This window comes from Lampris incognitus, chromosome 13, assembly GCF_029633865.1.
Source record: "Lampris incognitus isolate fLamInc1 chromosome 13, fLamInc1.hap2, whole genome shotgun sequence".
NCBI lineage: Eukaryota > Metazoa > Chordata > Actinopteri > Lampriformes > Lampridae > Lampris > Lampris incognitus.
The window spans coordinates 4,236,630-4,250,799 of record NC_079223.1 but is presented as its reverse complement, the minus strand read 5'-3'; the positions used below and the strand labels follow the sequence as shown (position 1 = coordinate 4,250,799).

General features: G+C 45.2%; 1 protein-coding gene across 1 annotated transcript in view; it reads left to right on the top strand.

Annotated features, from left to right (window-relative positions):
* Positions 1-14,170, top strand: part of dst (dystonin) — a 171,739-nt gene that overhangs the window by 102,559 nt on the left and 55,010 nt on the right. The window contains exons 40-50 of the mRNA XM_056292248.1: positions 1,180-1,326; positions 2,060-2,296; positions 3,074-3,226; positions 4,596-4,829; positions 5,387-5,671; positions 6,506-7,054; positions 7,355-7,531; positions 10,150-10,273; positions 11,606-11,814; positions 13,142-13,459; positions 13,644-13,810. Coding sequence (XP_056148223.1) covers positions 1,180-1,326; positions 2,060-2,296; positions 3,074-3,226; positions 4,596-4,829; positions 5,387-5,671; positions 6,506-7,054; positions 7,355-7,531; positions 10,150-10,273; positions 11,606-11,814; positions 13,142-13,459; positions 13,644-13,810 — 2,600 coding nt within the window. The remainder of the gene's footprint in view (positions 1-1,179; positions 1,327-2,059; positions 2,297-3,073; positions 3,227-4,595; positions 4,830-5,386; positions 5,672-6,505; positions 7,055-7,354; positions 7,532-10,149; positions 10,274-11,605; positions 11,815-13,141; positions 13,460-13,643; positions 13,811-14,170) is intronic.

The following is a 14,170-nucleotide window of genomic DNA, read 5'->3' as shown; positions in this document are numbered from 1 at the left end:
TCAGACTCTTTGCCACAGTGCCTACACATACTTACCTGAAAGCCTCTGTATCATCATCCATAAAATCCTCTGCGCTAGTGTTGTGGGACATCATTTCCACTATCGGAAACGTAGCTTAGTCAAGAGAATGAGGATGTGTTTTGTTGAACAGGCTGTTTACAGCAGAAGAGAAGTATTAGAAACCCTTCTGGGCTTGTTTTTCCTGCCAGCAACTGACTTCACGATGCGTTGCTTGGCGGCAAGGAAAAAAAAAGTTTCAGTGCTGCTCCAGAGGGTGGCACAGTGGTTAGCGCAGTCGCCTCACAGCAAGAAGGTCCTGGGTTCGAGCCCCGGGGTAGTCCAACCTTGGGGTCATCCCAGGTCATCTTCTGTGTGGAGTTTGCATGTTCTCCCCGTGTCTGCGTGGGTTTCCTCCGGGTGCTCCGGTTTCCTCCCACAGTCCAAAGACATGCAGGTCAGGTGAATCAGCCGAACTAAATTGTCCCTAGGTGTGAATGTGTGTGTCGGCCCTGTGATGGCCTGGTGGCCTGTCCAGAGTGTCTCCTCACCTGCCGTCCAATGACTGCTGGGATAGCCTCCAGCATCTGCGACCCTGAGAGCAGGATAAGTGGTTTGGATAATGGATGGATGGATGGATGCTGCTCCAGAGATGCAGAAATGATCAGGGACAACTACAGGTGTCCATGTGCTATTCCTGTTGCAGATAGACAGGGATAAGGTTGAAAATTTGTGAATCTTCCCTTTAAGATTGCCCCTTCAGCTCTTTGTTCAATCAATCAATCAGTCAAGTTGCATTTTATATAGTGCTTTTCTAGCTGCAACAGCCACTCAAAGCACTTTACATTTCTGGTCAAATCAGAATTTCAGACACCTGTTGTAATAGAAGACAAGCTGTTTTCTGTACAGCCACTACCTATTTTGTAAGTGTAAGGCCACTGAAACGTGATTTAAAATGATTAACGTATTCACACGTGTGTTACTAAAAGATTTGACATGGGCCGTTTGAGACTACTGATATTAAGCAGACCAGTGACAGACCTTAGTCGGTATGCAGATAATGGATTGTCGACAGCAGTGGAATGGTCATCAGAAGCTAGGGCTGCACAATGTATCAAAAATTTGTTGACATTATTTCATAACAGACATCTATTCTTCCTGTTTGTATTCAATTTCCTACAGCTGTACTCCATCCATGATTATTTGGAGTGTGTTGGGAGACTGCAGGATCATGCTGATGTTTTAGACGATGTCAGAACTGACCTCTTAGCTCAGGCACCCTTGACCAGCAACGTAGAAGAGTTACAGAATCAACTGGAAAAATCACAGGTTAACATTTAGTAACACTTTTGTCATTTTTGTTATCTGTAGCATTAATATTCCATAAAAATTAAACTTTATGATTAGTTTTAATAGTCTTTTATAAATGAACGTGTTTATAATCCCTGATGAAATGCACTGTTTTCCAGTCATTGGAGTCCCAGCTTTCTAGACTGACTGGAAATCTAACAGCAGATCTGGAGAAGGCCCAGCACCTCTTGGACTCTATTAACGAGCATATTCCCATCCAAGTCCACCAAGATTTGGCTTCAGCATCTCGAGATTTGGAGCCAAACTTTGCTGCCATTTGCCAAATGTGTGCAGAGAGATCACAAGCTGCAGTTCAGGCATTGGAGACAGCAAAGGTCGGTGTTCAATCCCTATTGTTACCAAGTAAACATATGTGTTCTTTTGACTGCAGCATCAGAATTATTAAACATCTTTCGTGTCATTGTAGGTGTGTTTGGAGTCAACATACCAAAAACTGCTCAGTAACCTTGATAAAATAGCTGTGGTGATCCAAGGGAACACGGAAAAACTGAACATGGATTTAGCGAGCACATACGATCTGGAGACGTTGAAACGCATCATACAGCAGAGTGAGGTATCTCCCAAATACAAACCCAATGATTCGCTAGAACTGAAATTTATACTGTTTTTAAAGCCCAAGTGACCTTAAATTGCATTATTAAGAGGGGCTGACACAGCATAACTTCATGGTACTGAATCCCCATTACTCCAGGACACGGAGAGCAATCTACTGAAGAGGATCCGGCTTGAATTAGAGGACCTAGCCTTTGATATCCAGTGCTTTATATCCGAGCACACCCAGTCCTTGAGCCCGACTAAGAGCAAGCACCTTCTCAAATTATTGAGCACCACGCAGCGGGCCTTCAGGGAACAAACCGAGGCTCTGGTTACCCAGAGACGCATCCTGGAAGATATTCTAGAGACCAGGGAGAGAGAGAGTCAGCTGAAGGTCGGCATTCGGATATGGTCTGACATCCAAGAATTATGGTTGTATTTGCTTAATGAAAACTGAAGTGATTAATGGATATTAACACACTGCATGTAGATTGGGGAGGTCATGGTGCAGGTCACTTGTAATCATTTGTAACCCACAATGTCATTGTGGGTTACAAATGATGTCTGAATCTAAATTCATTTCTATAATTAGAACATTTCATTAGAGCCACTTCCATTCCAGTCTTATGTTTTGAATGACTGAGAAAAATGACAGTACTGCATGCTGAAATCCTTGAACACAGCTATGTATGTCCTAACCCTTCTGCTGGTTGTGTTCGACAGGCCTCAAGACAACAACAGTTAACAGCGGACAGAGTGCAGCCACTATTTTGGAAAGCTTTGCCCTACAACCTGAGCACTAACACATTATGTCCCATCTCTTTTGCGTGTTACCATATAATGAGATGACTGTTGTGAATGGCAAGCATGTTTACAGCATACCAGGTCCATTGCATTTGAGGGTTGAAGGGAAATCTGTTCATTAACAGTAGCTCACATGTGGTGTCTCATTTTGACTCTGGCTGACATCAAAAGCTAGAGCTTCAATTCTCTGGTCTTGACCACTTTATAGAGATGTTCTCATGTGCAAATATTGCATAAGCTGCTCAAGATAGTTGAAATAACCCTTTATTTGTGTCTCACAGAGTATAATTTTTCTGCTTTTACACTGTTTGTTTTATATGACTCATGTTGTTGATATGATATTAACTGTGTATTTTTCCATTTACAGTGTGTAGTGGAGAAACACAAGGAGTTTTCAAACAAGTTGGAGGAACTCTGTGACAGCCTGACCCTGACAGAGAACCGGCTGATTGGTCATCAGCAACAGGCAGAAAACACAGAAACTGTCAGAGACCTGCAGCAATATCAGCAGGAGCATCAGGTGCACTACAGGCTAATGCTTGTTTTGACTTTCTAGACACAAATATCACCACTTTGTAAACCAAGGTATCTCAGAATAGGTTTCCATTACTTCATTTAACAAGTATTACAATCCATTCTGCTTACACTCACTGAGCACTTTATTAGGAACACTATACTAATAGTGGGTAGGGCCTCTCTTTGCTTTCAAAACAGCCTAAATTCTTTGTGGCATGGATTCCACAAGATGTTGGAAACATTCCTTTGAGATTCCGGTCCATGTTGACATGATTGAATCACGCAATTTCTGCAGATTTGTCAGATTTTCATGCTGTGAATCTCCTGTTCTACCACACCCCAAACGTGTTCCATTGGATTCAGATCCGGTGACTGGGAAGGCCACTGAAGAACACTGAACTCATTGTCATGTTCATGAAACCAGTTTGAGATGACTTTTGCTCTGTGACATGGTACATTATCATGCTGGAAGTAGCCATTAGAAGATTGATAAATTGTGGCCATGAAGAGATGCACATGGTCAGCAACAACACTCAAATAGGCTGTGGCATTCAAGTAATGATTGATTGGTATTAAACGGGCCCAAAGTGTGCCAAGAAAACGTTTCCTACACCATTACGCCACCACCAGCCTGGACTGTTGACACAATGCAAGTTGGGTCCATGGTTTCATACTGTTGGCATCAAATTCTGACTACCATCTATGTGCCTGAGCAGAAATTGAGATTCATCAGACCAGGGTACATTTTTTCAGTCTTCAACTGTCCAGTTTTGGTGAGCCTGTGGCCACTGCAGCCTCAGCTTTCTGTTCTTGGCTGACAGAAATGGAACCCGACATGGTCTTCTGCTGTTGTAGCCCATCTGCCTCGAGGTTCAACGTGTTGTGCATTCTGAGATGCTTTTCTGCTCACCACAATTGTAGAGTGGTTATCTGAGTTATCGTAGCCTCTCTTGTCCGCTCAAACCAGTCCGACCTTCCTCCATTGACCTCTCTCATCAACAAGGCTTTTTGATCCACAGAACTGCCTCTCACTGGATTTTTTTTCACTCCATTTTGAGTAAACTCTAGAGACTGTTGTGTGGGAAAATACCAGGAGATCAGCAGTTATAGAAATACTCGTACCAGCCCGTTTGACAGCAACAATCATGCCACGGTCAAAATCACTGAGATCACATTTTTCCCCCCATTCTGATGGTTTATGTGAACACTAACTAATAGAAGCTCCTGGCCTGTATTGGCATGGTTTTATGCATTGCACTGCTGCCACATGATTGGCAGATTAGATAATTGCATGAATAAGCAGGTGTACAGGTGTACCTAATAAAGTGCTTGGTGAGTGTATTAATCATGTTTAATGCCTGTTCCATCTCAAGGCTCTGCAGAAAGATGTGCTGACAAATGCGAGTGCCTTGAATGAGGTTATCACCAGTACTAAAAAGTTTCTGGAGGAGAACCAGAGCAAGCTGACGCCTGAACAAATCACTGACATCGAGAACAAGTTAGAGGAGGCCAAGAGCAAAGCCAAACTCATTGACCAACGGGCTGAGGAATCCAGGAAAGACTTGGAGAAGGTTGTTACCACAGCTATAAAACAGGAGAGTGAGAAGGTCAGAGCCCATCTTACAACCCCTCGTGTCAGTAACACGGTACAATAATGTCTTTATGCATGCTCAATACTCAAGGTAAGGAAATCAGTTGAATCGGTTCATCTGGACACGTCATTTAGTGAGTCTGGGGGTGTAACGATCAGGGATGTGTAGACTCACTAGCCCTTGGCTAACAGGTCAGACCCTTTAGTTGACTGGTTAACGTAGTCTCCCGTAGTGCGGGAGACCCGGGTTCGCGTCCCGGCTGCCCCCCCCCCCCAAAAAAATTCGCTACATTGGCCCCCCTCCTTCGGGACAGGGGGATACCTGTAGTCAGTTGAGACTAAAGGTATCCCCCACATGTGCAGTCAGTTGAGACTGACGAGGCCACTTAGATGCGTGATGAAACGTTTCTCCCAATAAACACTGTGTCCAGATGAACTGATTGAACTTTCTGTGACAGTACAATAATAAATTCAACAACTGTAATAGACACTCATCAAACTGCTGAACCCATATTGTATTCTGCTAGGTTATGTTTTCGATTGTTCAACATTTTTCCATCGCTTTTTGGCCAGGCTGCAGCTGTTGAACAGCTTGAAGAAAGCAAGAACAAAATTGAGGGTCTCCTGAGCTGGATATCCAACATAGGGAATGAGAAAGAGACCGGTCTTGAACAAACCGGCCATATAAGCCGACAAAATGGAAACATTACAGATGAAACGTACGCCAAGGGCTTGATGGAAGAGGATGATGACGCCAATGGAAACGCTCCACAAACTACAGAAAATGATGGTGTGAGGGATGTGAGTGGGAAGCCCTCCTCTTCACTGGACCTTGACAAACAGTATGACAGACTCAAGGTATATTTTGTTTGGTATACGGATCCTTCTATCTTTTTCTCACTGTTACAGAGTGACTGAGGTGTTAATGATAGGTATGTTCTGCGTAAACTAAGAATCTTGTATTCAGCAATTTTAATAAAACTGCCAACAATGTGGACAAAATGTGAACCTGCTGTCAAACTTTGTAGTTACCTTTTAACTGGCCATTTAATGATCATCTAAAAAAAGAATTCAACAATTTTCAGTTTACTGAAGATGTCTCATGTGCCAGTGCACATTTCACTGTCCATCCGGATAGTCTCCGTTTCATTTTCAGTAAACTGCTCTCATAGCTTGTCATATTTTCAGTAGCATTACATTGGCCAAATACACATTTTTTTATCACTTAATTTTGTTAAACAGCACAAGCTTACTTTAAAAAGCCCTACAATTTTTCAATTTTCTATTTGTTCAAAAACTAAATAGCCTCCACTGGTCATCCTATGATCATTTAAAATGTGGTAATAGAAATGCTGTGAAGGTCGTAACGACATTTCTGTTTTCATCACGATAGTTGCTGCAAAGCGCTCAGTGCTAAATGTAATTTCACGGTAATTTCAGACTTAAAGGAAAAACATGGAACAAGGCAAGTTATCTTAGAAGCAGTGCATTTATTTTTAGAAGCAACTGATAACAAAATGGAGTGAAACATGCAGAGATCAATGTGAAAATCCCTTCTTTTTGTTTTATTTGACCTGACACATCAAATCTGAACAAGCAAATCTTTACAGTCCTGTTTCTGACGATTGTCAGTGATTGTCTGTGACTGTCAGGATGTTTTGAATGTGACCACAGTCTCTCTGTATCCTACAGGCCCATCATCAGGAGATTCTGTCCAAGCAGCAGGATCTGATCATGGCCACCCAGTCCGCCCAGGCTCTCCTCGACAAGCAGGCTCAGATGCTGTCACCGGAGGAGAAGGACAAACTACAGAAGGACATCCAGGAGTTGAGGGGGCGCTACGAGACCTCCTTAGCGCAGGCCGAGCAGCAAATGAAGCAGGTGCAGTGTGTCCAGGAGGAGCTCAAGAAGTTTCAAGGTGACTGTGAGGAGTTTGAAGTGTGGATAAACCAGGCTGAAGGAGCATTAGAGGAATTGGGGGTGCCTGCTGACAGCCTCAATATTCTCAGCGACAACCTCCAGCACCAGAAAAACTTCTCAGAAGATGTTATCTCTCACAAGGGGGACCTGCGCTTTATCACTATGTCAGGTCAGAAAGTATTAGACGTGGCTAAAGGCTGTGGAGGCGCTGATGCAGGGAACAGAAATGCCCAGATGCATGTGGATACAACGGGAACCTGTGCAGCAGTCAGGAGTAAACTGGAGTCAGCAGCCAGTCGCTACAAAGCTCTGCATTCTGAGGTAATGAGCTGGTAAATAGTCACTGATCCACAATAGTTGTAATGGGCTACTCTAACCACATGGTGGGACTATTAATCCTTGCAAAAAAATTCAAGCTGTCTTTTTCTATATCCCATGAAGATATCACACTATCTTTTCTGGAACTGTCAAAGCAAATGTGAATCTCAACAGTCTCTGTCTTCAGCTTTAAAACTGTTTGCTTATGACATTCTCATGAATTGCTGCTTTTAGAATTTTGATTGTTCTTGTTATCATTTACATCAGATGCTAGTTAGATGTTGTTTTTTTTTTTTACTTCAGTGCAATCAACTTGGCAACAACCTCAAAGACGTGGTGGACAAATACAAGAAGTATGAAGACTCATCTGTTGGTCTTTTGAAGTGGCTCGACAGCTCAGAGGAGGAGGCGAGAAGGCAGCAGTCAGAGGCCATTGCTGCTGACCCACAATCACTACAGAAACAGCTGGAAGAGACCAAGGCATGACACACTACATACCAGGGCTGTAGTAAAAAGTCCAGTCTGGTTGCTGAGTCCAACCTAATGACCACATTTTAAAAGAATCTATGAATGAGACTGACCTACTCTGATCAAAGTTTTAGATATCTTTGTGTAAGGTCTCCTTACTCTCTAGATCATCACAAGAGCAATATAAAATTAACAAATTATAGTCTTGATTGTTACTCCTGCACAAAGTGTTGTCTCATCTCATCTCATCTCATCTCATCTCATCTCATCTCATCTCATCTCATCTCATCTCATCTCATCGTCAGCCGCTTCTCCAGGGTCAGGTCGCGGTGGCAACAAGCTAAGTAGGGCACTCTGGATGTCCCTCTCCGCAACAATGCCCTCCAGCTCCTCCTGGGGGATCCCAAGGCGTTCCCAGGCCAGACTGGACATGTAGTCCCTCCAGTGAGTTCTGGGTCTACCCCGGGGTCTCCCCCCAGTTGGCCGTGCCTGGTAAACCTCCAAAGGAAGGCGCCCAGGGGGCATCCTAATCAGATGCCTGAACCACCTCAACTGGCTCCTTTTGACGCAAAGGAGCAGCGGCTCTACTCCGAGCTCCCTCCGGATGTCCGAGCTCCTCACCCTATCTCCAAGGCTGAGCCCAGACACCCTACGGAGGAAACTCATTTTAGCGGCTTGTATCCGCGATCTCACCCTTTCGGTCACCACCCAAAGCTCATGACCATAGGTGAGGGTTGGAACGAAGATTGACTGGTAAATTGAGAGCTTTGCCTTCCAGCTCAGCTCCCTCTTCACCACAATGGTCCAGTACAACCTCCACATTACTGCTGCTGCTGCACCAACCCACCTGTCAATCTCCCGCTCCATCCTACCCTCACTCGTGAACAAGACCCTGAGATACTTGAACTCCTTCACTTGAGGCAACAACTCATCCCCAACCCGGAGGGAGCAATCCACCATGTTCTGGTAGAGAACCATGGCCTCAGACTTGGAGGTGCTGACTCTCATCCCGACCATTTCACACTCAGCTGCAAACCATCCCAGTGTGCACTGGAGGTCACGTTCTGATGAAGCCAACAAAACCATGTGATCTGTGAAGAGCAGAGATGCAATTCTGAGGTTCCCAAAATGGACACACTCCTCACCTTGAGATCCTGTCCATGAATATCACAAACAGAATCGGAGACAAGGGAAGACCTTGGCGGAGCCCGACACCCACCGAAAACGTGTTTGACTTTGTGCCAAGAATGCGGACACAGCTCTCACTTTTGTTATACAAGGACTGGATGGCTTGTAGCAACTGCCCGAGTACCCCTTACTCCCGCAGTACCCCCTCCCCCCCACAGAGTGCCCCAGGGTACACGGTCGTAAGCCTTCTCCAAGTCCACAAAACACGTGTAGACTGGCTGGTCAAACTCACATGCCTCCCTCAGCACTTCCGCAAGGGTAAAGAGGTGGTCCGTTGTTCCACGGCCAGGACGGAATCTGCATTGTTCTTCCTGGATCTGAGGTTCGACAATCGGTCGGAGCCTCCTTTCCAGAACCCCAGAGTAGACTTTCCCAGGGAGGCTGAGCAGTGTGATGCCCCGATAATTGGAGCACACCTTCCGGTCCCCCCCCCACCGTTTTTTCTTTCGTGTCAAGATTGTCATGGGGTGTTAGCCAGCTGTGTGTGGGGGGATTGTGTGCATTCTGCTAAAAAAAACACAGCTGGGTAATATTACGTGACAATCTTGACACAATTTGCAAAAGATGGTGTTATTTTGAGCAAGTAAACCAGCCTTGACCCAAGAGCCGGTTATGATTTGGGTTGAAAAAGGCTGGTTCTCAGTTTGTCTTGACTGAGATGGTCTCCACTACAGCCCTGGTGGAAGTCCTTACAAAATCCCCTTCATCATTCTTTACCAACACTAAATATATTACATCTACTTGCAAGGATGGTTGTGTAAAAGATCAAAACAAGTGGGTGAAAATAGTCTTTTTTTTCCAAGACTTACACGTGCTCTGAGCGTTAAATAGGTCATAAAGCCATTACACAACAGACTTACCAGGCCATATACAGTGTTTCTTTTTACTTTAAAAAATATTTCTATTTATAGCCCGATGTTCAAATTCGGAGCATCACGTGAGTAGCTTTCCTCTGGTCGCTGGCAGCTCACAGAGGCTGGGTAGGGGACAAGTAAGAAGGCTGATGGAAGACTCCCCGCTGCAGCTTTTGATCTCAGCTGGCTTGAAGAACTTGTAGAAAGAAATGGAGTAATGTTCCCCAACATTTCTCTTTGGGGAGGTAGTGACTTACATCATAGATACGCTGAGATAGAAGGCGCCTCAGAGTCGGGTGTGCCCCACTGCCTACTGGGCTGTGCCACAAATCATCTCAGAAATATCTGTACAAGCATATTTTAAGAAATGATGGTTATATCAAGTCTAACCTTTTTTTGTGCAGATTACAGAAGTAATCCTGTGCTTTTGATTATCATTGTTTTTGTGTGTAATATACCAAATTATTGCAGCCATTTACGATGTAATAGTATGTATACTGCATGTAGAGAGTGTGTGGGTACAGATAATGGCTTGTCTAAAAAAGATTTTTTTTTCTGACTTTTTTTTTTTACCCCGCTCATCCCCAGGCCCTGCAAGGTCAAACAACTGGACGTCAGGCAGCAGTTGACATGCTACGTAAAACAGCTGACTCTTTGACAGCGTCGGAGGGAAACCTGTTGAGCAATCCGGATGAGATCCAGGAGTCAGTAGGTGAGGGGAGGATCAGAGCAGGGCTTACAATGGAGTGCTGTGTCTAACTCCATGCTTTTTTTTTTGTTGGATTTCCCCCCCCCTTTTTTCTCCCCAACTGTACTTGGCCATTTACCCCACTCTTCCCAGCCGTCCCGGTCTGTGCTCCACCCCCTCTGCTGATCCGGGGAGGGCTGCAGGCTACCACATGTCGCCTCCCATACATGTGGGGTCACCAGCTGCCTCTTTTCACCTGACAGTGAGGAGTTTCACCAGAGGGACGTAGCGCGTGGGAGGATCACGCTATTCCCCCCAGTTCCCCCTCCCCTATGAACAGGAGCCCCAACCAACCAGAGGAGGCGCTAGTGCAACGACCAGGACACATACCCACGTCTGGCTTCCAACCCACAGACACGGCCAATTGTGTCTGTAGGGACGCCCGACCAAGCCGGAGGTAACACGGGGATTCAAACTGGTGATCCCTGTGTTGGTAGGCAACGGAATAGACCACCACGCTACCCGGACACCCCCTAACTGCAGCCTTTTAGCAGCAAACTAGAGGATAATACTAAGTCATTGGCTTTGAATTAAGGCTTTAGAAATATAATGATACGTCCGTGTAGTGTAGCGGTCTATTCTGTTGCCTACCAACATGGGGATCCCTGGTTCGAATCCCCATGTTACCTCCGGATTCGTTGGGCATCCCTACAGACACAATTGGCCGTGTCTGTAGGTGGGAAGCTGGATGTATGTATGTGTCCTAGTCGCTGCACAAGTACCTCCTTAGGTCAGTTGGTGCACCTGTTCGGGAGGGAGGGGGAACTGGGGGGAATAGCGTGATCCTCCCACGTGCTACGTCCCCCTGGTGAAACTCCTCACTGTCAGGTGAAAAGAAGCAGCTGGTGACTCCACATGTATTGAAGGAGGCATGTGGTAGTCTGAAGCCCTCCCCTGATTGGCAGAGGGGGTGGAGCAGAGACCGGGACGGCTCAGAAGAGTGGCGTAAATTGGCCAAAAAACTACAATTGGGTAGAAAAAAGGGGGAAAAAATCCAAAAAAGAAATATAATGATGCATTTTGGAAAACTAAACATCAGGAAAATAATTTATAAACTTAGGTATCCCAATATTATGTTGTAAAATGACACGTATGAGAACGTGTCTGTTGTTGCAGATGACTATTAGATGGTCTGTAAAATTGGTGGCAACAGCTTACTCAAAAAAAGTGGGTTTTCATGAAATTGCACCAAAATGCATAGCAAATATTTACATGACTGTGCATGACACATTTTTGTGAACTGGTGATGAAGTGCTAACATGTTAACATAACCTCATCTGTTTGTGTGCCCTGCAGAGGACATCGTGGAGCGGTATGACAACCTGTCTAAATCTGTTACTGATCGGAACGAGAAACTGCAGATCACCCTCACCCGGTCTATGAGCGTCCAAGACGGCCTAGATGAGATGATGGCGTGGATGGAGGGAGTGGAGGAGAGTATGAAAGGAAAAGAGCAAGTACCCCTGGAATCTGCAGCAATAACAGACATCCTCAGTAAAGAGGCAGTATGTATTCAAACCATTATGGCAACACTTTTAATTATTGATGCTATTTTGTTATATAATGTGTTGTCAGGTTACAACCCAATTTTAACTTCTTTCTTTGATGCTACAATCCTGGAGGTTGTCATTGTGTAATTTACTGACAACGACGATGATACTGGCAATTGCATTAGTGTTTAATTCCACTAGATTGCAGCAATCTATTCAAAATAAGTCACCAGCACCACTGTGTCAGCAACTTTCCTATTGCTAAATGAAAAACATGGTTGATCCTGGGATTTAGCTGTTGATGGGGAACAGTCAGCTGATAAGGACTCCCTGTCCAAAGTAACGGGGAGTGCAGAAGAGAGGTGAAGAAGAGAGTGCAGGCAGGGTGGAGTGGGTGGAGAAGAGTGTCAGGAGTGATGTGTGACAGAAGGGTACCAGCAAGAGTTAAAGGGAAGGTTTACAAGATGGTAGTGAGACCAGCTATGTTGTATGGTTTGGAGACAGTGGTACTGATGAAAAGACAGGAGGTGGCGCTGGAGGTGGGAGAGATGAAGATGATAAGATTTTCATTGGGAGTGATGAAGAAGGACAGGATTAGGAACGAGTATATTAGAGGGACAGCTCAGGTTGGATGGTTTGGAGACAAAGCAAGCGAGACAAGACTGAGGTGGTTTGGACATGTGTGGAGGAGAGATGCTGGGTATATTGGGAGAAGGATGCTGAATATGGAGCTGCCAGGGAAGAGGAGAAGAAGAAGGCCAAAGAGGAGGTTTATGGATGTGGTGAGGGAGGACATGCAGGTGGCTGGTGTGACAGAGGAGGATGCAGAGGACAGGAAGAGATGGAAACGGATGATCTGCTGTGGAGACCCCTAACGGGAGTAGCCAAAAGTAGTAGTAGTAGTAGTAGTAGTCAGATGATAAGGGTCCTGCATGTGCCCTCTCTGACATGTCTGACTTTAGCCACAACAACTTTGCTTCTTCAAATGCACAGCGACCAGCCTTATTCTTCTGCATTTGGCTAATATGGTAAAGACTTCAGATGCTATGCTCCATATCATGTTCCCCCAGAAGGTCCTACCCGGTAGCAACCATTACAATGAACAAGTACAAATTTGTACATAATTTGTATATTTATGGATTAGCACTTGTCTTATCCAGCCGCAGTAGGAAGTAACCAAAAGGACACATGTTTACATGTCATTCTTCAGGATTGTATCTTTGATGTTTCAAATTTTATTTTTGGTCATATTCCATATTATCTTGATAAATTCCCCTTTTTTGAACACCGTCATCATTAAGCCATTTAAACCTTTCTTTTGTTCATTGTGTCTTCATTGAAGGCACTTGAGCAAGACATAGCAAGTCGCCAAAGCAGCATCTCTGCCATGAAAGCCAAGGTGAAGAAGTTTGTGGAGACCGCAGATCCTTCTGCAGCCGCCCTGCTGCAGTCCAAGATGGATGGTCTGACCCAGCGCTTCTCTGATGCCTGTGACCAACATAAGCAGAAGGTGTTGAGGCTGGAGCAGCTGAAGGATAAAGTGGAGCAGTTTGAGAAGGCTGCGGAGGGAGTCCAGCAATTTGTTTTGAAGCGTTCACAGGATTTGCACGAGACGGACGGCCCAGCCAAAAGTTTCAATGAACTCTCTCAGCTAATGGAGGTAACGCCAGTACAGCTGAACAAGTGGTTGCTCACTGTCTCGTATGTATCGGTGTCTGCTATCTTTCTATACTGTGGTGTCTTCAACTTAAAGGAAAGACCAGTTGACAAGCTCTAACTGTGTCCGTTCAGTGTGTTTGTGTGTTACAACTCCAGTGTGTTAAACTGTTAAAATGTTACCGTAGGATACCAAAGCCGAGATGGCTGAACATGCCAATGATTTAGAGATGCTGCAGAAACTCGTGAAGGAGCTTTCTGAAATCAGCCCTGAGGGAAACATGGCCCAGATCCAAAGCAGGTTGGACACCGTCTCCAACACCTTTGATGCCTTCAAGGACACTGTGAGAGAGAAGTAAGTTGGGACATAGAATGCATGGAGGGGATTTTTTTGATCCTGTTTTTCAACAATCATTTTGTCTTTTCAGTATTCAAACCACTTGAGTGATGTTAAGGTTGTTTTTTTTTGGATTCCCCCCCCCTTTCTTTTTTTTTCTCCCCAATTGTGCTTGGTGTACTTGGCCAATTACCCGACTCTTCCGACCCGCCCCGGTTGCTGCTGCACCCCCTCTGCCGATCCGGGGAGGGCTGCAGACTACCACATGCCTCCTCCGATGCATGTGGGGTCACCAGCCGCCTCTTTTCACCTGACAGTGAGGAGTTTCACCAGGGGGACGTGGCGCGTGGGAGAATCACGCTATTCCCCCAGTTCCTC